The sequence below is a fragment of the Chiloscyllium punctatum genome, chromosome 44, assembly GCF_047496795.1.
Source record: "Chiloscyllium punctatum isolate Juve2018m chromosome 44, sChiPun1.3, whole genome shotgun sequence".
NCBI lineage: Eukaryota > Metazoa > Chordata > Chondrichthyes > Orectolobiformes > Hemiscylliidae > Chiloscyllium > Chiloscyllium punctatum.
Window position 1 is genome coordinate 7,456,831 of NC_092782.1, and position 24,416 is coordinate 7,481,246.

Below are 24,416 nucleotides of genomic sequence, written 5' to 3' on the forward strand. Positions count from 1 at the left end.
GTTTAGAGATTTATCTTGAGTGTTAAGCTAATGAATTTCAAATATGTTTTTTGTCACGTTTGCAATTGATGAAAGAGTGCATTGTCTGTGAAATAAATAGGTTTAAACATCAATTGATCTCTATTTCATATGTTCCTCAATTAGGAACAGGGTTAAATTTATAAACTCCAAGAGCAGCCATTTTGTTGGTTGCTCTGTTTGAGATTATCAACATATTCCTAATTTATTTTGACAAGACATTTCACAACAGTCCAAAGGTGTGTAGGTTAGGTGAACTGGCCAAGCTAAATTGCCCGTAGTGTTCAGGAATGTGTAGAGTAATAGGGTAGGGGAATGGGTCTGGATGAGATACTCTTCAAGAGGGTTGGTGTGGCCAAATGACCTGTTTCCACACTGTAGGGATTCTATGAACATCAGAATGTCCTGAAACACTTTTACCGCCAGTTAATCAGTTGTTTAAAATATCATCATCACTGTGGTGTAAACAATACAGTGGCCAATTTCAATATAGCAAGGTCCTACCAATGTAAATATGATAATGAATACATCCTGCAGCTGTATGTGCATTTGTGAAGTTGGTTGAAGGATAAATATTGGCGAGTACACCAGGGAGAAATCTACTTCTATTTTCAATTTTAAAAATATGAAATTTCTTCTATCCAGGCAAAAAGATATTTTGTGTCCATTGCAAAATATGGCACCTCTGACAATTCAGCATGCCCTCATTAATGCACTGTAGCACCAGCCTGAATTGCAGGCTCAAGTTTTAGAATAGAGAATGAACATACAACATCCTGATTCAAAGGCATTAATGTTATCCTTGCATTTAAATCAGGATTCCAGTTAATTTCCTGCTCACCCACTCAAATCCATATAAATAAGATTAAATATAGAGAAGAACACTTCTGTCCCTTCATTCTGGACTTCATTTATTGAATCCAAAAGTGTCATCCAATCCCGTTGCACATTTATGGAGAAATTGACTACCACAATGGGTACAAGTAGTGCATATTAGAAAATTATATATACTCAGTCAGAGTTTACTGAATTATATTATGGAAAATTATTGGTTGTCAGTGCAAAATTTCTTTATGCAAGTAGCCACAAAGTTCTACTATAAAAATTCTCACAAAGAAATTAAACTATTGCAATTTTGATTTTGTGCCTTTGAATATATTTGAAGATGGGATAATCAAACTATCAATGGCTTTTCTTTCAATGACTACAATAGCATCTTTTCTCTAAAAATGTGTGCATTCTGAATATAATTGCATTGTGGCCCAATAATTTATAATAGATTAGAGTGGTGCTGGAAAAGCACAGCAAGTCAGGCAGCATCCAAAGACCAGAAAAATCAACGTTTTGGGCAAAAGCCCTTCATCAGGAATACAGGCAGGGTGCCTGCAGAGTGGAGAGATAAATGAGAGGGGGGTGGGGGTGGGGAGAAAGTAGAATAGAGTACAATAGGTGAATGGAGGCGGGGATGGAGGTGATAAGTCAGAGAGGAGGGTGGGGGAAAGTAGCAAAGAGAACAATGGGTGAATGGGGGTGGGGATGAAGATGATAAGTCAGAGAGGCGGGTGGAGTGGATAGGTGGAAAGGAAAATAGGCAAGCAGGGCAGGTCATGGGGACGGTGCTGAACTGGAAGGTTGGAACTAGGGTGAGGTGGGGGAAGGAGAAATGAGGAAACTGGTGAAGTCCACATTGATGCCCTGTAGTTGAAGTGTTCCGAGGCAGAAGATGAGGCGTTCTTCCTCCAGACATCGGGTGATGAGGGAGCGACAGTGGAGGAGGCCCAGGACCTGCATATCCTTGGCAAAGTGGGAGGGGGAGTTGAAATGTTGGGCCATGGGGCGGTGGGGTTGATTGGTGCGGGTGTCCCGGAGATGTTCACTAAAGCGCTCTGCTCGGAGGCGTCCTGTCTCCCCAATGTAGAGGAGACCGCATCAGGAGCAACGGATACAATAAATGTTATCGGTGGATGTGCAGGTAAAACTTTGATGGATGTGGAAGGCTCCTTTGGGGCCTTGGATAGAGGTGAGGGAGGAGGTGTGGGCACAGGTTTTGCAATTCCTATGGTGGCAGGGGAAGGTGCCAGGACAGGAGGGTGGGTTGTTGAGGGGCGTGGACTTGACCAGGTAGTCATGGAGGGAACGGACTTTGCGGAAAGCGGAAAGGGGTGGGGATGGAAATATATCCCTGGTGGTGGGGTCCATTTGGAGGCGGCTGATCTGCTGTTTACAGGCCTGGCAGCTTGCCATCAGTTTTACTTTTGATTTATTTATTGAAGCTCTCTACTTTTAGTGTGATTAAATAATTATTCATTTTGTATCATTAAAGCCAAGAAAAGCCAAAGTTCCGATTGCTCGCAGAATCCTACTTAAGGTAAGAATTTGACATGTGTGCTGCAATTCCACAATCGAAAGATATTCTACTTAACAAAGAAATAGATACCTCTACTAAGAATAATACATCTTACCATGCATCTGAATTCCTGTCATGATAGGCATTGCACCACTCAGTTAGTATTTAAATTGTAGCAATACTTAACATTGACAATAAAAATTCCAGGAGATTTGATTTCCAGTTTACTGCGAGGTAACTTCAGTGTTGCTGTACATGAATTATCACTATATCATTTGATCTAACAGTAAAACAGTCACCTTGCAGGCAATGACTGAAAGCCAGGTTAGATTATTATTCCATTAATAGATAGAAGTCACAGTTATAGAGCTCACACATTTTATTTACGCATAATGAACCCAACCCTATGAATATCTTGCTATACTCTTGGTGATTATATATCCAAATATAACAATTTTGAAAATTAGCGAAAGTACACCAACAGTTTCAATGATGTTGATGTAACGTGACAACAGATGCTGACCATCGGCATTAAAACATCAGTTGTTTGATACTCTGGCTGCCATTGAGGGACCAAAATGTTATGTGTCTTGCGATCTTATACTCCACAACCACCTGACGAAGGAGCAACGCTCCGAAAGCTAGTGCTTCCAAATAAACCTGTTGGGCTATCACCTGGTATTGTGTCATTTTTTTACAATGTTTACTGTAGCTGTTTAAAGCTGAAAATATCCATGGGGGTAGTGTGCCAAATGTTGAAGAATGTTTTGCAGACATTATGGCTTCCAGAAAAAAAATAAACTGCTCCCAAACCTGGGTGCAGTAGTAGCCAATGCCTGGAATACACGAAACTTGGAGCAGAGAGAGAACAGTAGTCATACAGAACAGGATCAACTATTGGATGAGGGAGATAAAGGAAAGGGAACAGACCTCTCAGCAGGAGGCCATATTTCCCTAGACAGTTTAGAGACTGATTGTCTTGACTGAACCTTGGCAAAGAATAATGTGTCAGATGTCTACACCTCAATAAAAGTATCGTAAATTGAACTCTGCCACTTGATGCTGCCACAAATGCAACCTAAAGCATGGATTGGGGACATCACTTTCAGTGGCTGTGAAGATGACCATAGTCATTAACTTTCGCTTACAGATTCTTTTCAGATTGGTGTTGGAGATGTTTGCAAATTGTGTAGTTTATCCCATACTACTTGGAAGGCTACAATTCTAGACAGGGATGAGGAAAGAAGGAAATGGGTGGTACGGTGGCTCAGTGGTTAACACTACTGCCTCACAGCGTCAGGGACCTGGGTTCGATTCTAGCCTCAGGTGACTGTCTGTGTGGAGTTTGCACATTCTCCCCGTGTCTGCGTGGGTTTCCTCCGGGTGCTCTGGTTTCCTCCCACAATCCAAAGGTATGCAGGTTAGGTGGATTGACCATGCTAAGTTGCCCATAGTGTTCAGGGATGCATAGGTTAGGTGCATTAGTCAGGGTTAAAAACAATAGGGTGAGGGAATAGGTCTGGGTGGGTTACTCTTCGAAGGGTCAGTGTGGATTTGTTGGGCCGAAGGGCCTGTTTCCACACTGTAGGGATTCTAATTCTAAGAGATCTCAGAATACTAATACACCAATCACTAAACATTCCACCACAAGTCAGCAGTGTGAGAGAATAAAGCAAACCAAAAGTTGATTCATTTCTATTGAGATAAAACTGAAAATATTGAAGTGATGCTAGACTTGAATCACACACCATTTGGATTGGGAGGGAGTAGAATCATTTTGATCCACTGTATTTCTCAGGATTGCCATAAGGTCCAGTGAAACTCAGCACCCTGCACTACAGGAATCATAAAATTCTCACAAAGCTGGGTTCTGGCTTCTGAGGCAGGACAAGAAAGAATTAAGTACATTGAGTTTTCTTGGAATAAAGAGCCTTAGTCATCTACACAAACAGGTGATGGCTAACTATGGGATGTTGCATATCTTGTCAATTCCAGTCTCAAAGCCAACACATACAATAGTTCATCACCAAACACCTTCACAAAGACTGGAAATGCTATCCTTGCCCTGTTTTGAGGTGCCAGATTTCAGTAAATGTTTTCTTATTGAGGGCAGGTATCTAACCAATCATGACTGTGCTCAGGTGCAGTTTGAGGTTTTTTCTTCCTTTGCTGAGTATGACTTCCTGCTTAGAATCTTTCAGTTCTTCCGTTTCCTCATGTTGAAATCTTTAAAGTTAAGAAGTTCTTCCACACATATGGCACACTGCTTCTTATGGACTTTATGAACTTTAAAGACATTTTGTAAAACTTTTAGAATTGCAGAAACCACCAGTAGAAATCAATCAGCAAACAACCTGGAGCGAGTTGATGATCCTCTTCAATAGCTGTTGTAAGCATGTTCAACTTTGCAAGGTTACGTAGGTAATTAGCTGGAGTTTTGAGCTTCAAAATGGCAATGCTGGCATAAAATCAGCATTAGATATTGACGTCACTATCTGCCGACTCTATTTACCTCTGGCAGATGGTCTCTGCATGTGCACAAATGTGATCACCAAAATGCTGTTTGGCACGAGTTACTTGAGAATTGAATGTCATAGATGCCATTTTGAAGCCAAAACAGCACTCATAGAGTTGAAGAAACAAACTCTAAAAAACTAAAGTTTATGCTTTTATAATTCAAGCTGTGGATTTCTCAATATTCATTCTTTAGTACTGGAGAAAAAGAACCATGGGTATATGAAAAGCCGAAGAAAGTACCTACAGTTAGAAGGAACAAACTTGGTGAAGTGTTTTATGGGGATCCAGTGACCAAGTTAATTGAAAAAAATGACCATCCTCAATTCATATAGGACTGCCCATATAAATACTGGCCAAAAGAGCAAGTCAGAGACTAGGAATCCTGCACCAAGTAATTCACCCCCTGACTCCCCAAAGCTTGTCTACTAACTACAAAGTACAAATCAGCATTGTGATGAAATATTCCTACTTGCCTGGATGAGTTCAGCCTCCAACAACACTCAAGAAGCTTGACATGATTCAAGCCAAAGTAGTTTTGAGTGGCACCATATTCACAAACATTCACTCCCTCCTTCCTCAATGCTCAGTACAGCAATGTGTAATATCCACAAGATGCACTGTAGAAATTCACCAAAGTTTTGTAGCAGCGTCCAAACCCACAATGACTACCAATTAGAAGAGCAAGAGCAGCAGATACATGAGAAAACCATCAATTTCAAATTACCTGAGCCACTCTCTATCCTGAGTTGGACATATATCGCTGTTCCTTCACTGTCATCTTAAACTCCTTTTCTAATGTGTGCTTCTTCTTACAGCACACTGACTGAAGTTGTTCAATGAGGCAGCTCACCACAATCTTCTCAAGGGTAACTAGGGATGGGCAATAAATGCTTGTGCATTTAGTCAGTGGCACCCATATCCCATGAATGAATATAATATTAGAGAAAGTAGTTCATTGAATTTAAAGTAATGAAAAAACAAAGAGATATTCAGATTGTTCAAAAGACCACTGTCACATATCCTAAACCACCTCAACAAGTTATTCCAACATGTAACAATTCACAGGGGAACACCATACTCTTCAGAGTTAATTTGAAAATACACTGCACCCCATCCAAATCTCACCAGAAACACTAATCTTAAATTTTCCCAGTTCTTCATTCTATCCAATTTGTTTAAATACAATTTTCTTCTTCAATACTTGTGTTAATCTGATACTGTCCTTGGCACAAGTGTTATGCTGCTATCATTCTCCTGTTTCAGTTACTGTAGAAAGGCAATCTTCCTTCCAACTCCCACTGAATTAATGATGTAACTCTTCTTCTGCTCTCAATTTACATTCACTGTCCAAGTGGATTTAAAGTTAAACCCTGTGGAATCTCTTGCCATTCTGATACTGCCTGGCTATTGATGTTCACTATCAAGAAGCTTGACTTGTTCACCCAACTCATGGACACCTTATGAAGATATACGTATTAGAAGGCTTACTGATTGACTATGAGGTCAGGACAATTTTAATAGTCCACACTAACTGGGGAATCTGCCATGGACAGACTGACCAGCAAAATTTGTCAGACTACAAGTGGAAACTTCAAGAGATTAGTACAAAACATACCTTTGTGGGGCCAAAACAAGCAGGAATGATATTTGAAGGCCTGATGAGGAAACATTGTGCATCACTCATCCTGAACTCTGTTCATATTTCCATATTGCTGATGGCAGCCTTGCAGCTACCTCTTTATATACCCTTTTCTGAGAATGTAAGCAGTTGGCCAGAATTGGTATTGATACCTGTTACAATAGATCTGGCTTCTGAGGTTGACCCCTGCCTTTCCCCTGATTTCCAATGAAAGTTAAAATCTTCATTCAAGCTTCTTCCTTCTCTCTCCTAAAAAATCCTAATTTCTATTTCATTTTTTCTTCCCTTTAATATTAACCATTTCTGCTTTGCCTCCATTGCCATCTCTTTAGCTCCCATTTCTTATATTTTAGTGCTCCTGCCTTCCCGTTCATTTTCCCCAGAAAACTTCCTTTCACTGCTATCCAATCTGCCCTCCATTATTATCCACTGCTCCATTATTTCAATCAAACTCCTTTTTAATTACCACCCATCCCCATTCTTTTGTCTCTATTTTCTCTTCCAAGTCTCATCAATTTGTCCTTTGTTGTGCAGTCTCATCCCTTCTTCCATTAGGATGCTTTCTGCTTTGCTCCTCTTGCCATAGATTTTTCACTCTCTTTTCCCCCATGCTACACTTCCTAATGCCTCTCTTTACCATCCTTCACCCTTACTCCTCTGCTTGTCACTCCTCTTCATTCTGGTATTCATGCCCCTCCATCCACGCCTGCAAAATCCTAATGGTAATGGTAACATAGCTCCATTGATAATGACTAAGATGCTATCACTGGAAACTGGAGACAGAATCTCCCATTTATACACATGTAGGGTATACGCATTACCTCCCATTTAGGATGCAATGATTTTCACTCTTCATGGTAAATATGTTAAAGTTCATCATTTGAAAGTAATTGGATCTGCTGCAACATTGGCTGAGTTGGTGACTTTCATTTATCAGCATTGTATTTATGACCCTGTTCAATTTATGATAGATTTTGCATACAAATATTAATGCTTCTCAAAGTAGTTTTAATGGCTAACATGCAAATGACTGTCCAGTGGTAAGTCAAACCAATAATTTTAAGAAATCAAGTTACCTAAAGAGAAAACCCTTTTAAAATTGGTATTTAAAATGTATTTGCAAATCTTTGGGACTGCTGAATCTTTTTCAACATATTCCATTGTATTTTATGTGTAGAGATTGATGCTTGCAAGTGCATGCAAGCAACTGGAAAAAGAAAAGAGCGAGCGAGATACTGAGAAAAGTCGTATGCTTAACGAGTGTGTGCCACAATTTAACACGTCAAGTCTTTCAATTCAGGAACTTCAGGTAAACTAGATTGGTTGGAATTAATAACAATGTAAAAATGTTGAATAAAATTGAAATCTTCAGTAGTCAGTCAGTTTCTCTGCAATGATTTAAGATTAAACGGCTTGAACATAGTGTGCGTCTCAGAAATTAGTGATACAGAAACTTTAATTTTTTTTTCACAGTACAGTTAATTTAACACCAGCTCAATTTCTGCAGCTATTACCATTGGATATTAGAAGTATCAACTTTAAACGAGATCAATGTATTGTCATGATCACAGCTATTATTATTGAACAAGTTTGATCCTGGTCTGAAATCTGGCTTGATAGATAATTTTTTAAAATTGATTTCCATGAGCACAGATATTATAGATTTAACTTTCAGCAGTTTATCTCACAAAATAAATGATGATAAAAACAAAATAAGCAAAAATATTATGTAAAATGCGCAGTTAAATATTTCAAAACATTTGGCAAGAATATAATCCAATTAAGGCTGAAACACTTGTGTAGATCCCAAAAGCACTCCTTTACAGGTTCAAAAACGCTCCTTCAAAAATTCCCAAAACATCTGCACAGTACTCACACCAGGGAGAATTTCTTTCTCTATCACTCTATCAGCTTAATTTAACTGTGAGTTCCAACTCCCAGTTTAGAGAATCTGCATGCACTTGAGCTTAATTTTTTTCAGTTTCAAAGAACCCCATCAGGATTTATCCAAACACTTCTGATCTGAAACTTTTATTGAATCCTTATTCTAAAGTTTATTTTTTAAAAAACAAGTCTAATTATCTTTTGCCTTTCTTCGGAGCAACTGCTTTACAAACCCTGCAGAACTGCCCAATGTGAAACTAAAATCAAATGCTTTCTCTCCAAGCTGTTGGTGTTGCTAATTCTAAAAAAGTCTAGAATCTTCCACCAGAAAACATACTGTACCACACTGTGTACTTTATTCACACATAAACTCTTCTAATATAAACAAAAATTCATTAGTTCTTGGGGGCTATCTCTCTCAAACTACTTGAAAAAAAGTCACCATGGCTGCAGAACTCTTTATAAGCTAATAATTAAACCACTCAGACACACAGAAAGCCCATATGTCTCTAGTTTAAATTCAAAAATATATATCCTGAGAGATAGAATCATCAACTCAATTTCTACTATTCTCCCCAGACTGTGTACAGTATCTGAATAGCCATTGATGTGCAGGAAAATTGACTTAATGATAACAACAGGATTAGTTAAACCTTGTGAAATATTTATCTGTATCCCCATTGCATTTATTGGGTCGTGGAAGTAGGTAGCCCTCTGTCACCAACTTGTACAGTATCAGTATTAGTATTCAAAGAAGAAACATAAACTGCCTTTCCGACCATCACAGCTTGGTATGAAGATCTTTTCCATCAGAGGACGTCAGGTTCTCTGTTCACACAGAACTTGCTGCACAGGTTGAAAATTAACTTCTAGCATCTACATACCTGAATGATTTTTTAATGGATTGATCCATAAGATCTTCAGTTTCCTCAGCTGAAGAATGACATCTTCTAACCTCTGAGCAGCACTGTTTTCCTCTTCATGTTCCACTCACATTTGCCATTTACTCTGATATACTTACCTCTGTCTCATTTGCCTAATGTACCCCTGCGTCTCCTGGCGATTGTTTTTGCATTGTAACTTTAGAGCGAGATAGTGATGAAGTGCTGGCAGCTTCCTCAGCTTTTGCTTCCTCAGGTGCATCGAGAAGAAGCAAATGGGATAGTTTACAATGGTTGTGAAGGAAAAGGACTCATATGTTATTTCAATAGAAATACTACAAAGATATTAAGATCTAGATTGCAGATATCTATATTCTACCTTATACAATCAAAGCAGAAAGCAAACAAAACTGCATGAGGAATTTGCAATTGGTATCTACACTTTTATTTTTCCTTCCTCAATTCCCATCCCAGAATCACCAAAGAGACCTTGGAGTGCAGGTTCATAGCTCCTTGAAAGTGGAATCGCAGGGAGATAGGATAGTAAAGAAGGCATTTGGTACACTTTTCTTTATTGGTCAGAGTACTGAGTACAGGAGTTGGGACGTCATGTTGCGGCTGTACAGGACATTGTTTAGGCCACTGTTGGAATATTGCGTGCAATTCTGGTCTCCTTCCTATCGGAAAGATGTTGTGAAACTTGAAAGGGTTCAGAAAAGATTTACAAAGATGTTGCCAGGGTTGGAGGATTTGAGCTGGGGAGAGGCTGAACAGGCTGGGGCTGTTTTCCCTGGAGCATCGGAGGCTGAGGGGTGACCTTATAGAGGTTAACAAAATTATGAGGGGCATGGATAGGATAAATAGACAAAGTCTTTTTCCTTGGATTGGGGAATCCAGAACGAGAGGGCATAGGTTTAGGGTGAGAGGGGAAAGATATAAAAGAGACCTAAGGGGCAACTTTTTCACAAAGAGGGTGGTACCGTGTATGGAATGAGCTGCCAGAGGAAGTGGTAGAGGCTGGTACAATTGCAACATTTAAGAGGCATTTGGATGGGTATATGAATAGGAAGGGTTTGGAGGGATATGGGCCGGTTGCTGGCAGGTGGGACTTGATTGAGTTGGGATATCTGGTCGGCATGGACAGGTTGGACCGAAGGCTCTGTTTCCATGCTGTACATCTCTATGACTCTATATGGGGTTAAAGCATAAAGCTCAGGGCAGTTACCAGCTACTTGTCCTGGCTTTTAAGGAATGACTTTTGTTCTGATCCTAGATGGTGGTAGTACTGGACAAGTCAGATCACAGCACCCCAACCTAGTTTGATGGATCATATGATTAATCTTTCAGTTTTTTACTGTGGTGAGTAGTCACCAAAATATATTCACACATGGTTGCTGATGTTGCTGAACAACAGAACATATGAAAGAGTAAAATGAAAGTTATATCTAGATATAAGACAGTTGGAAACATACTAACACAAACAGAAAAATGAAATTTTAACCTATTTCCTAACATTTGAAAGTTGAAGTTGCCATAGCCCTACCAAGCCATACACTGTACCCCCAACACTATAGTTCTATAGATATTCAAGTCCAGAGAACTATCACTCCAATCTCAACTCTTTAATTATTAAACTGACTGTTCCCAAAGAATGCTGAGACAATTCTGCAGTGTTTTTCAGAGTCTGCTGACATGAGCCTTTTACAACTCTGATGGCCTAAATGCTATGACTTCAAGCAACTTGAAAACTTTGTCCAAGCTCTCCCAGTGTTGACACTCCACTTTGGTGAGTGTGACTGACTCCCTTGATCTAAGACCTCATTCTCCTGCTAGGAGAACACTGCTCTCTCTCCTGAAATGAAGTCACGATTTTTCTGATCTAAAGTCAAAAGCTAACTTAACAGCCTACTGGTCTGTTTGTAAAAATCAGCACATTAGTAATTCTATCCATTAACATCACAAGTGTCCCATCAAACATGTGACTGAACTTACATGCCTGCTTGGAAATGATATATTTAGGACACTATTCAAAATTACTTACTGAACTTCTAAAAACGAACTGCACAGAAACTTCGATGTGATTTTATTTTAAAATACAAATCTAAGATAATAATATATTTTGTGCACTACATAGCTTTCATCTTAATTCTCTCTGAAAAAGAATTTGAGGGTGACTGAGATGTAATTAATCCCTGATATCAGTATGAAGATTAGAAAGGGTGTGATAGGTGCCATATTTTTGGTGGAGGGGAAGGACATAGAAATGAGTGAACAAAGACCTTACAAGTAAAAACAGGGGCTATATAGTGCTCCTTGCTACTTTACTGGCATGGATGTTGAGAGGACACAGCATTGAGGGAACCAAAAGTAATTGTAAGTTGCAAACACGTTAACATGAGTTCTTGGAAGGTGAAAATGTCTCCTCTTACTTTGCCAGAACAAATGATGTCATTAGCTTTGAACAGCATTACATGCAGTCATCAAGATGGCAGGGGATGTCCTGGCGATTTCCTGTCACTGCTGCTGTTCTGTTTTCCTTGTAGGATGGTTTTGCAGAATTTCTCCCTCCTCCTGCTGGCTGACTTAAGGAGAAACACTTCCATTTAAAGTCATGCTTCCTGCAGACTAAATCAATATAGGACCTATTGAAAATCCAAAATATCAAACAACTTTTATTTTTCTGCAGATGAGTCAAACTGAACTTGAAATGTTAATTCTATTTCCCTCTCCACAGATGCTGCCAGACCTGTTGAGTTTCTCCAGCATTTTCTGTGTTTATTTATGATTTCAAGCATCCAGTGTTTTGCTTTTAATTTTTATTGATAACTTGAGAAACAATGTTTATTTGACAACTTATTTGCATTAAAGAAAACTCTATATTCAGCATTTGAAGTGATCCCTTCTAGTGATTACTGGATTGCCTTGGGATGAGGTTCTCTTAGCAAACTATCAGAATGATCTCAGAATTTCTAGCAAGACATTCTGTGCAAGAAATTCCATTTTTGTAAAACATTAAAATAAATAGCAACTGTAACAACAATGCTACAGATCATCAATGTTTGTGGAGAATTTGGGTCATGATGTCCAGAAAGACTATGTGATAGTAATTCTTCGCTTTCCATTTACAAGAATAACTTGGACATGGTCCCAAGAGAAACTAAATTGAAATTTGATAACAATACCAAATTAAGAGTTATAGAAAACTATGAAGACATATACAAGAGATTGGGAGAACACTGACAAATTAATAAAGGAGACATACACAGTTCAATACAAAAATGCTGACGGCACACTGCTGGGAAAAAGAACAATAAAGAAATAGTTGTCTAAATGTTAAGTTTTAAAAATGGTGGAAAAGTCTTAGGTTTTAGAAACACAAATATTTAACGGTGAGAATGCACACAGAAAAAGGCCTAAAGAAGCAAATGGTATATTGAGTTTTATGCAGAGTCCATTGAATTTGAACTTGCAAAAGTCACAAATGATTATACAACTGGAGTACTGCACTAAGGTTTTTGAGATCCCATTATTTTAAGAAGCATATTAAAACAATGGAAGGGTGTAAAACTTCGCTGGACTAAGAATAGAAATGGGAAATTATGGACCAAAGAGTGGCAGATGGAGTTTAATTTAGGTAAATGTGTGATGTAATATTTCAGGGAGGGACTCATACAGTAAGTACCTGGGGGAGTAGTGCCAAACAAAGAGGCCTTGGCGTGCAAGTGTATATTTCCTTGAAAGTGGAGTCAGAGGTAGACAGGGTGGTTAAAAAGGTGTTTGGCAAGCTTGCCTTCATTGGTTAGTATAGGAGTTGGAACATTATGTTGCGGATATACAGGACATTGGTGAGGGTACATTTAAAATGCTGCCTACAATTCTGGTCACGCCTCTACAGGAAAGATGTTGTTAAACTTAGGAGGGTACAAGGGTGTTGCCAGTACTAGGGGTTTGAGCTATAGGGAGAGGCTGAATAGCTGGGCTTGGTTGCCTGAAGCATCAGAGGCTGAGAGGTGACCTTATAGAGGTTTATAAAATCATAAGGGGCATGGATAGGGTGAATAGCAAAAGTCTTTTCCCTCGGATGATGGAGTCCAAAACTTGAGGGCACACATTTAAGGTGAGAGGGGAAAGATTTAATAAGGACCTGAGGGGTAACTTTTTCACACAGAAGGTGGTGCATGTATGGAATGAGCTGCCAGTGGAAGTGGTGGAGGTGGGCACACCTGCAGCATTTAAAAGGCATCTGGATGGGTATATGAATAGGAAGAGCTTAGAGGGATTTGGGCTAAATGCTGGCAAATGGGACTAGGTCAGATTGGGATGTCTGGTCAATGTGGATGAGTTGGACCGAAGGATCTGTTTCTGTTCGATATGACTCTATGACATAGATTGAGGATTATCAACAGAAGATTGAAGAGTGGAGTATTTCAAGTTGTACTGAAGTACTTTAATGATATACTCCAAAAATAATATCTTACTCTGCATTGTAAAGTAATTTAATTCAGGTTGTACCTATAGTTCTTTGCACTGTGCATTCTTGATCTCCACCTGGTTGATGTCAGGTTGGAGTGGTGAGGGAGAGCCGAAAAGAATGAAAATGGAATCCTTTATCATCAGTAAAGAGGACAAGTAAAATGAATAGAATAGCCAACCTAGAGTATCCATATGGCTCTGGCCTTTTGGAATCTTAAGGGTAAGTTTGCTGAGAATCCATAGAGTGGGAATAATTTTTACCCTCAATATTTGATTGGTTATATGACAGAGCAGAACACCTACTCAATATATAACCCATTTGTTTTTCTACCTATTTCACAATGAAGTTGAAAATAGTTCCCACAAAGGAAATGGATAGAAGGGAGCAAAAAATAAATGATTTTGAATCCTTTGGTCATACTGATCACGTTATTTTTGAATGTTCCAGAATATCTGTAAACAATTCCACCAGAAAATTGATCATGTTGATGCAGAGCGTTATGATGCTGAAGTTAAAGTGTCCAAGAATGCCAAAGAGGTGAATCATTTAGATCTTTTTCCATTAAAGAAAACTGGAGTTGTAAACCTGATGATCAAATTGAAGAATATGGATAACAATATATTTTCTTACATTAGATTGAAAGCTTAAACCAGAAGATCTTAGATCTCAAAGGCAAATTCAAACGCCCCACCCTACGTCGTGTCAGAGTATCTGCTGACGAAATGTTGGGTGCTCTAGCAGAAAATACTTGCAAAACCTCATTGGATTTGAGGTCGAATCTAAAATCAGTGAGAAAGGAAGAAGAAAAGGTATGGAGCAGTCAAAGAAATTTTTGTGCTGCTGTTAATGATGAATAGCTTTGGTATCATATTGAAGTACAAATATTTCACTTCTGATTGTTTTCGGCATTCAGTTTCATTTCATACTCACAGTTACTTGTTATCTGCGATTTTAGCTGCAATTTAAGAAAAAAAATCACTCAGTTTACACTACATAGTTTTTGAAAAAGAAGTGTGAATTATATCTTCTGTTTTGCATGTTCCACAGGTCATCATCATGGAAAAAAGTATTGCACAGAATCTATCTGCACTGAAAGGCAGGAAGGAAGTATACAAACATCTAGAGCAATAGATCTGTGTCCTATCTTTGATATTTCCTTTTTCCTTCCTTTGTATCATCTCTACATCTACTTTTCTCTTTCTCCAAATCTCTTGTTTAGCACCACAGATCTCAATCATTATCATCATCCAATTTCCCTATCATATTCAGTCTTTCAATTCTCATTGACTCATAGACGTTTGCAGCACAGGAGGGCTTTTGGACCATCATAGCTGTGCAGTCAACAAATATCTGATAAAGCACATCCGGTCAGGCAGCGTCTGATGAGCAGGAGATTCACTATTTCGAGCATAAGCTCTTCATCAGGAATATGGGGGTGGGGGGCAAGGAGGCTGAGAGTTTAATGGGAGGGGGGTTGGAGCAGGGGGTAAGGTGGCTAGGAATGCAATAGGTAGATGAAGGTGGGGGGTGAGTCGTCTTCATGGATCAGTGCATTCTATGTGGTGTAAGTTTATCCACAGTGCTACTGAGTATGGAGTTCCACAATCTTGATCCAATGACAATGAAAGAATGGCAATATAGTTTCATGTCAGGATGTTGTAACATTTGGAGAGAAACTTGCAGGCAGTGGTGTTCTCAGGTATCTGCTACTCCTCCATTTCTCGGTGGTAGAGGTCACAGGTTCAGAAGGTGCTGTCTAAGGAAGGGAGATGCTGTCAAAGGATGTATTTAAGATATATTCCATTCTCTTCAAAGGAACACAAACCAGTTGAAGTCCATGACTGGCGTAAGAATGTGGAAGCAATGTCTGGGATGGAAGGACGAAAGAAGATATTTGATAGCGCTGCTCCTCCTCAGTAACAGGTAAACGTGCAAGAAATAGCTAAGAAAATTTTTCTCAACGTCCACACGATAAAAACACATTCCTCCAGGATGCATCAAAAGCAAAACTATTGGAAATGCACAGCAGTTATTTCAAGGGAAAAAGCAAGTTAATATTTACAGGTATCAAATCCTGACCTTGGGGTGCTGCAGTTCCGCAAGAAACAGACCTAGGATTATAGTCACTTTGGTGAGATTGAGAGGACAGGCTGAAACCCCTAGCACGTAGTCATAAGGTACATAAATAACATGACCAAACAGCCTGAAGCTTGCACATTCTATCCCATCTCCCTAATCCGTAAGTACTCATGTTCACCTATAGTTGGTTCTGCTGTAACGCGGTAGTTCCATTCTCATGTGATCCCGCGTTATAAAAAAATCGCATTATAGCAGCATAATTTAAAGTCATGGGGCCAGAACCGTGTTATAACCAATAGAAACAGTGACCCCAATTCGTCAATCGTGTTTTAGTGAGTTCACATTAACAAAACATGCGTTTTTGCAGAACAACCTGTATTCTTAGGTTGGAGCAGCCTTTCATGCAGTGCAGTCACAGAAACTGGAGAAATGATAATGAAAACTAGGACAATCCCTACTGGAGGAAGATGACATAATCAATTGAGTTGAAGGCTACAGATAATTTGACAATGAGGAAGGCTAGTTTATTGCAGTCTCTGTCACATTGAATGTAATTTGTGGCTTTAATAAAGGTTCTGAGGAGGAATGGGGAACAGAAACCTGATTGAGGAAATCAATCATGGAATTACAGGAAAGATTGGCATGAATACAGGAGCTCACACCATATTCAAGAAGTTGAGAGGGACAGGAGTTTGGAGATGCGATGGTAGTTTGCAAGCGAGGTCGAGAATGAGCTGTGTGAAGAAAGGGATGACAACTTTGCATTTGTTGAGTGACTTTCACACATCTCAGAATGTAGTCATGAATTGTACAATGAATGAAGCATTCTTGAATTGTAGTTATAGTCATTATGAATTGGAATCTGCAAGTCATCAATTTCAGAAGCAGCCAGTGATCAAATGACCATGGAATCAGAGAATGATACAGTGAGAGAAAGATGAAAAAGCATTTTTCACACTGGCTTTAAAACACTGCGAAATAGCTTGTAGGCTCCTGCCTCAAAGGGTTTTCAGGATCTGACAGATGCACTTCCACCAGGTTGGCTGCTGGTCAGTGACACACAGATATGCAATGTATTTAGTGGAATGATTTTGAGGCATAAAAGCTGCTGTTACTCGGGGCAGAAACACAGACACCAATCCTCCTCTCAGTGCTCTGTACAAACAGCAAGACAAAATAACACTTGGCTGTCCGGTAGACATTTCAGGGATTTATACAAAAACTGAGCTCCAAATAATCCGAAACATTAACTCTGATTCTCTTTCCACAAATGCTGCCACACCTGCTGAGTTTCTCCGGTACTTTCTGTTTTTATTATTTATAGCTGACAATGGTCACTTCTTCTCAAGACCAAACAATCAAAAGAGATGGGGCATCTTAATCTCTAGCCTAGGTGTAGTTTACTACCTGGTCACCTGGTTGCACCATGAAGGATCAAGAGAAAAAAAGGCATATGTCTGAATATGATAGGAAAGCACAATGTGTAGAGAAAGCAGGCCTTCTAGTCCTCTTACCCAGTTTCACATTAGTTACAACAACTTAGAAACTCATCATGTAATATGACCTTACATCAGATCTGATTTAAAACTTAATGTGGAGATCGTTGATCAGGCTGGCATTTACTACCAGTACCCAAACAATTGAATGCAATTAAGAGCAAATGACATTGCTGTGGGTTACATAGAGACCTGACTTGGTAAGGACAGCAGATTTCTTTCCCTAAAGTACATTAGTGAACCAAAATGGTTTGCTTTTTATGACATTCCAACAATCCAAGGTCATCAATTACTAGGTTTTCATTTCAGATCACTTACTTACCTCAGTTGAAAATTATTTAGCTGCCAGAATCAGCACAGTTCACTATGATTTGGGAGACTACTATGTCTTGGGAAACAAACTGGATCTCCCTTTGAGGAAACCTTCTACAAAAATTAGAGTTGAACTTGGGTCTCCAGATTATTAGTCACTGTAACTACACCCCCATGAAACATAGTGCAAAGTTTACTTTGAATACTTTATACGCAGGATCACACAAAACAGGAGGATGCTACTTAGTTTTGAAAGAACTATTCAATAAGTCCCCCTCTCCTGCTCTTTCCCACACACTGCAAATGTTTTTAAATAAAGGATAAGTTTTTAATCCAAATATCTTCCTCAGAACTAATATCTGAAATTATTGTATGAGGGTGTCACTGGTTAGGCTAGCAATTAAGTCCATCCCTAATTGCCCAGAGGGCAGTTAAGCGTCAACCACACTGCTGTGGATCTGGAGTCACGTGAAGGCCAGACCAGGTAATGATGGCAGTTACCTTCCTTAAATGTTATTGGTGAACCAGACAGGTAAGGAGATTAATGAACTAGGTGTGTACTTGTGAAGTAACAATGTGAAACCACAATGCATTTTTAAAATTTTATTTTGCATTTCTTCCATAGATACAGAATGTTGAATAGCTTTCCTGGCATACCATAATACCTGGTATATATGAAATGATGGTTATATTGAAAAGTGGGTAGATATGACTCTTGGTAGTTGTCTGTGTTGAATGGTAATTGTAACACATTTTTGCTGCTTTCCTGCAGTATCATTGACTAATATACACACATTACAGTAATGCAACTCATAATTTTCTTTGGTTGGGTGCTTTTACATGTAGTATCTATGTTGACGTTTTAGGCTGAAGTAACAACAGTTCACAAGCATTGTGGAGTGGATCTCATGATTCAGTCTTGATGAGTACACACTTTTTTTCTTGGGCTGAGGCATTTATTGTGCAACTTATGCTGACAATAACTTGGTGCAGCTTAGTTGGAAAGATACATTCTGCCATAGTCTCCTTGGGATGGACCAATTGGATTGCACTCAGTAGGGGATCAAAGAGCCTGCTTGTGTTTTGGCCAAGGCAATCAATGTTAAAGCCTATATGTTCTGTATTGGGCTTGTCTCATAACTATTTTAATTTTGAATTGCATATTAATATACATCTCATTGTGTAACAATGTTCCCTCCCAACTTAACAAATTGAAATGCATAGCACGGAAGAGGATGCGGTGGTGAGGCACAATTCTGTTCATTTTGATTAGATTAGATTCCCTACAGTGTGGAAACAGGCCCTTCAGCCCAACAAGTCCACACAGACCATCTGAAGAGTAACCCACCCAGACCCATTTCTCTCTGACTAATGCACCTAACCTATGGGCAATTTAGCACGGCCAATTCATCTAGCCTACACAACTTTGGACTGTGGGAGGAAACCAGAGCGCCCAGAGGAAACCCACGCAGACACGGGAAGAATGTGCAAACTCCACACAGTCGCCCGAGGCTGGAATCGAACCTGGGACCCTGGTGCTGTGAGGCAGCAGTGCTAACTATTGAGCCATCGAGCCGCCCCTATTTTCTAGGGGCCACCTTAATATCACATCCCTACTAGTAATAGATGGTTCTTTTAACACTTTTTGTTTTGGTATTACCATCTCTTAATTTATAAGATATGGTAATACCAAATTTATAGAGGTGGCATAGTGGCTAGCACTTATGCCTCACAGCACCAGGGTCCCAGGTTCAATTCCTGCCTCAGGCGACCACCTGTGTGGAGTTTTCACATTCTCCCTGTGTCTGCATGGGTTTCCTCTGGGTGCTCCGGTTTCCTTCCACAGTCCAAAGATGTGCAGGTCAGGTGAATTGACCATGCTAAATTGCCATAGGTTAGGTGCGTTAGTCAGAGGGAAGTGGGTCTGGGTGGGTTACTCTTCAGACGGTCTGTGTGGACTTGTTGGGCTGAAGGGCCTGTTTCCACACTGTAGGGAATCTAATCTAATCAAAATGAACAGAATTGTGCCTCACCACCACATTCTCTTGCATCTTATACATTTCAATTTGTTAAGTGGGGAGGGAACATTGTTACACAATGAGATGTATATTAATCTGTCTGATAGTGTGTGGTTTATTTTATTCTGATTCAGATACAGAATCATTAGTTTGTTCCAATAGTCATACTATGTTTGTACATCAGTATATGTCTATTTTTAGATCATTTGAGAAAAAATATTTTAATGTACAATGGAATTTATTCAGTTTGTTATCACTATCTTCCATAAGTGTATATTTTCTCAATTGGGAGCTGGAAACTGAGAGTTCATAATGGAATTACTAAATGTCCTCAATTTCTTTAAAAAAACAAATAATGGGTACATTTCAGGTTTCACCACATGGGAGCAATCTAAGGGAATACATTGAAAGTCTGCTTTGAATTTCATTGCAGTAAGTTTACAAAGATCAAGTTTATTGATCTTAATTCAGCTCATGTAAAGTGCTCACACACCTATTCAAAAGCATTAGCTAAAATGTTATATTCTACAAAAAGCTAAATGCTATCAAAAATTGTCACTTGCAGAAAAACTGGAGTGAAATAAACTGCAGCATACCAGCAAACACTTTGCAAATACTATCACTGTCTTTTCATCAGGGTCCTAAATGAACCTAAAAATACCTTTATGTATTCACGGTGGCTGTTTCTAAATATGGATCGCAGCTGTGAAAAGAGCAACTGGTTGTTTCTTAGACCTGCAATGGCGCCAGTCCTTGCTGGCAAACATTAATAGTTTCTTCATATTTATTCCACCAGATCTACTGACGAAGACTTGGAAAGCACTCAGTTGTCATTCACAATTTATCATAATAAATCTCAGAAAGGCAATTTTTTCAAAATTAAACATCATTTTAGAAAGTGGGTGTTACATGCTCCGTAAAAGGAAAATGCATCTGAAAGACAGTATTTCAACTGAGATGTGGAGCCTCATTTACAAGACTGAATTGTATGTTCAATAAGAATAATAAGCCAATAATAAGTCTTGTGTGTGTGAATTTATGAAGCAGTAATGAAGATGGAAAACAGATGACCTGAACTCTCTCAATGCAAATTACTTTCCAAATCTCAAAAGAAGAATGTATTTTCCTTTCATAGAAATGATCTGTAGATTTTCATTGAGGATTGCACTAAAGAAAAGTTAGCAAAGTATACAGAATCAACTTAGTTTTAAAAGAAAACATCCTGGTAATATTTTGAAATTTGTGCCTTGAAAACTGCAAATGACATAACTAATATGGAGTAAACAACTGCTTTGGTCTTTTAAAAGAAGTTCAAACATTTGTAAAATATTGCAAAGGCCCCGAGTTTGAATTTAATTTACAATCTATATATTGGTGATATTTTAGTATAATGATTTAGAAATCAGCTTTATAAGATAAATGTTATTGTTAGATTATCATGATCTTGATAATGGCAACTGGTAAATATTTATTTTAAAAGTATAAAATTGATCAGTTCTAATAAAAATGTAAATATAATAGATATGATCATTGTAATTTAAAAAAAACTTTATTAAAAGAATGTCATAGGGATACTTTGAATTGACTCAGCACATTTTGTGGTTTGCAAGTCCATGTAATTATGTGTGAAACTGTATAATAGATGTAAGTTTGAATGCTAAGAGGTTATTAGATATTTATGAAGACAAAAGGTGAGCAGATAGAGATTATCAAGTAGGCAAGAACTTTTTTTTTTGTCACAGCAACTAGTAATTATAAGGTGTATAAAGGGGAGGGAAGGTCAGGAAAGCTACTAACTCACCTTAACTCCAGTCTGGCTAGAAAAAAGTGTCAAATGAACTCATGACCAAACTCTGCAGGACTAGACATTGCTGTAGTTTAGGGATATACCCACATGGGATAGGTAGACCCAAGGTTCCCTTGATACTGGGACTCAATCCTAATTTATATAAGACCAGCTAATTGAGAATAGTAAGCAAACAGCTACAACTTGCCAATGAAAGACATGTTAATTTCTGTTAACTACTGGAGATACAGGTAGGCCTTGCAAGTGGATAGGGGTCACAACTTTAGGAGAAAGATGACTAGAAGATGGATAGGAAATGTCCAAGGATTTGAGCATGCTGAAAAGCTGGAAGAATTCTTGTTGGGGAATATAACAAACCTACTTTGGCTTTTTGGCTCTCCCGGTTTTGCATTGAAGATAAAGAAGGTAACAAAGAGGTGAATTTGTTTGCTTATTCCTCTGCACTCATGAAAAGGCATACAACAGTAACAGCAGTATCATTAGACATAGATATATTTTCCTGTGATGAAAACCAGAAAACAAGAGGAAAAGAGAACGACCTCAATATCCTGAAATCTCAGCTGCTGTCAGTCACACCTCAATGCCCTTTAGAGATGGATGGAGCTATGGCAATGTTGCAAGAAATTCTGCTGAAGGTAAAGGGGTTGCCACTGCTGCAATGAACAGTCACAAAGTGTAGACATTTTAACACTTAAAGGGACAGTAGCTGAAAAGGAGTTCTGTCACAAATGAACATGAGTGAAGATTCAAAATTTTCCACAGGCAATAAGATGGCCACAATATTTAAGAAGTCTCAAATTATAGAGTTAGAATGGAATTTTTGACCATGGAAAGCTCAGAGCTTTGACATAGGTTAACGAGCACTGAAGCTTCAGACTGGGTAGATAGTATCCTCACTGCTACTAGCAGAAACTAGTGAAAAGTTAGCTGAGGAAAAGGATGGGCTTGAGGCCAAATTAGATCAAGCATATAATGAAGGATCAGAAATTGTTCACCTAAACAAATGGCAACTCAAGTTTTCTTCCAGTAAAACAGAAGAGGTGCAACTTATAGAGCTTCCTGAGCTAAAAGCCATCTTTGAAAAGTTTTAAGCCAACCATCAAATGGCTCATGAACTTATTAATATTAAGTAAGAATCGGAGAAGTCTACCTATCTAAAAGAAACTGCAAAACCTAAATTCTAATTATTAGCAGTCACACATTACCCTCATATCGCAGGAAGGGATTCACACATTATAAATTGATCAACACAAGCAAGTGAACATACTTCAGTATAGAAGTATAAAAATGTTATGCTGCATTTAAAGAGGTAACAACGTTATCAGATAGAAGTGTTGACTGAACAGCAACAATCTGGAGAAGTACCAAGGCTGGCTACTCTTCCTATTGTCAGTGAGGTTCTTGTGGACATTAATTTAGGATACCTGGTCAGCATGGACGAATTGAACAAAAGGGTCTGTTTTAATCCTGTACAGGTAAAAACAATGACTGCAGATGCTGAAAACCAAATACTGGATTAGTGGTGCTGGAAGAGCACAGCAGTTCAGGCAGCATCCAACGAGCAGCGAAATCGACGTTTCGGGCAAAAGCCCTTCATCAGGAATAAAGGCAGTGAGCCTGAAGCATGGAGAGATAAGCTAGAGGAGGGTGGGGGTGTGGAGAGAGTAGCATAGAGTACAATGGGTGAGTGGGGGAGGAGATGAAGGTGATAGGTCAAGGAGGAGAGGGTGGAGTGGATAGGTGGAAAAGAAGATAGGCAGGTCGGACAAGTCAAGGAGACAGTAAATCCTGTATAGCTCTATGATTCTATATTTGGGCAGAATGGTGGCACAGTGGTTTAGTACCAGGGACCCAGGTTTGATTTCAGTATCAGGTGAATGTGTGGAGATTGTACATCCTCCCCATGTCTGATGGGTTTTCTCCAGGTTCTTCAGTCTCCTCCCACAGTTCAAAGATGTGCAGGTTAGGAGGATTGGTCTTGCTAAATTGCCCCATAGTGACCAGAATGTGCAGGCTAGGTGGATTAGCCAAGGGAAATGCAGAGTTACAGGCACAGGTGTGGGTCTAGGTGGGATGCTCTTTGGACAGTCAGTGTGAACTTAGTGGACCAAATGGCCTACTTCCGCATTGTAAGGATTCTATTATTCTATGATATGCAATGCTGATGTTGAACTTTCAGACAAGTTGGTAGATCAGAGTCCTACTCATCAGCTTCCTAGAGATTCTAATCAGGATTCACATGTCCAGAAGGGTCTCATTCCCTTTAATCTTGAAATTAATTCTGTCATTGATGGGGGTACAGTCCAGCTTTCAGATGGAGATCCTGGACTGTCATTGTTTGCAGAGAAGCAACATCAACCTGAAATGATACCAATACCTAGAGAAACAGAAATTCCAATTCTACGTTTATTAGGAAAATTCTTATTTCCTCACCTCCAGATTTGTTTTAGTTCTTTTATTTTGTCTACTAGAATTGTCACTGGAAATAGTGTGAAACAATTGTTTCATTGTCACAACCTCTGTGGACGATGAAACTGTGGTTCTCTCTAGGAGCTGAAGGTGTTTCATTTTTCCAACTGTTCATATTTTCCCATGTCCAGTATAGAGAGAGCAAAGAATATAGATTTCAAGTCATTGTCTTTGCCTTCAATGAGTTGGAGGTTTGCCTTTTGAATCATTTTTTCTTGGTTGGTTTTCACTGCCATGGCTGCCATCTCACTCACCAATGTGTCTTCTAAGGAAATAATAAGAAATCACCTAAATCCTACACATCCTTCAAGAAAACCAAAGAAAACCTCCGACAATAGAAACTCAAGGAGTGGGGACTGAGTTGAACAGAAAGTGTAAATAGTTAACAATGTTAACAACATAGCACTTGAGGGAAGATGTAATCATATCCTAATCATAGATACTGAGCATGTGAGTTAGGGGCTTAGTCATGATG

General features: G+C 39.0%; 1 protein-coding gene across 1 annotated transcript in view; it reads left to right on the forward strand.

The window, feature by feature from the left end:
* LOC140466594 (troponin I, slow skeletal muscle-like) overlaps nucleotides 1-21,145 on the forward strand; it is a 45,576-nt gene extending 24,431 nt beyond the window's left edge. Inside the window, exons 3-8 of the mRNA XM_072562045.1 lie at nucleotides 2,342-2,386; nucleotides 7,699-7,830; nucleotides 14,208-14,297; nucleotides 14,396-14,569; nucleotides 15,576-15,683; nucleotides 20,462-21,145. Coding sequence (XP_072418146.1) covers nucleotides 2,342-2,386; nucleotides 7,699-7,830; nucleotides 14,208-14,297; nucleotides 14,396-14,569; nucleotides 15,576-15,680 — 546 coding nt within the window. The 3' untranslated portion in view covers nucleotides 15,681-15,683; nucleotides 20,462-21,145. The remainder of the gene's footprint in view (nucleotides 1-2,341; nucleotides 2,387-7,698; nucleotides 7,831-14,207; nucleotides 14,298-14,395; nucleotides 14,570-15,575; nucleotides 15,684-20,461) is intronic.
* The last annotated feature ends 3,271 nt before the right edge of the window (nucleotides 21,146-24,416 follow it).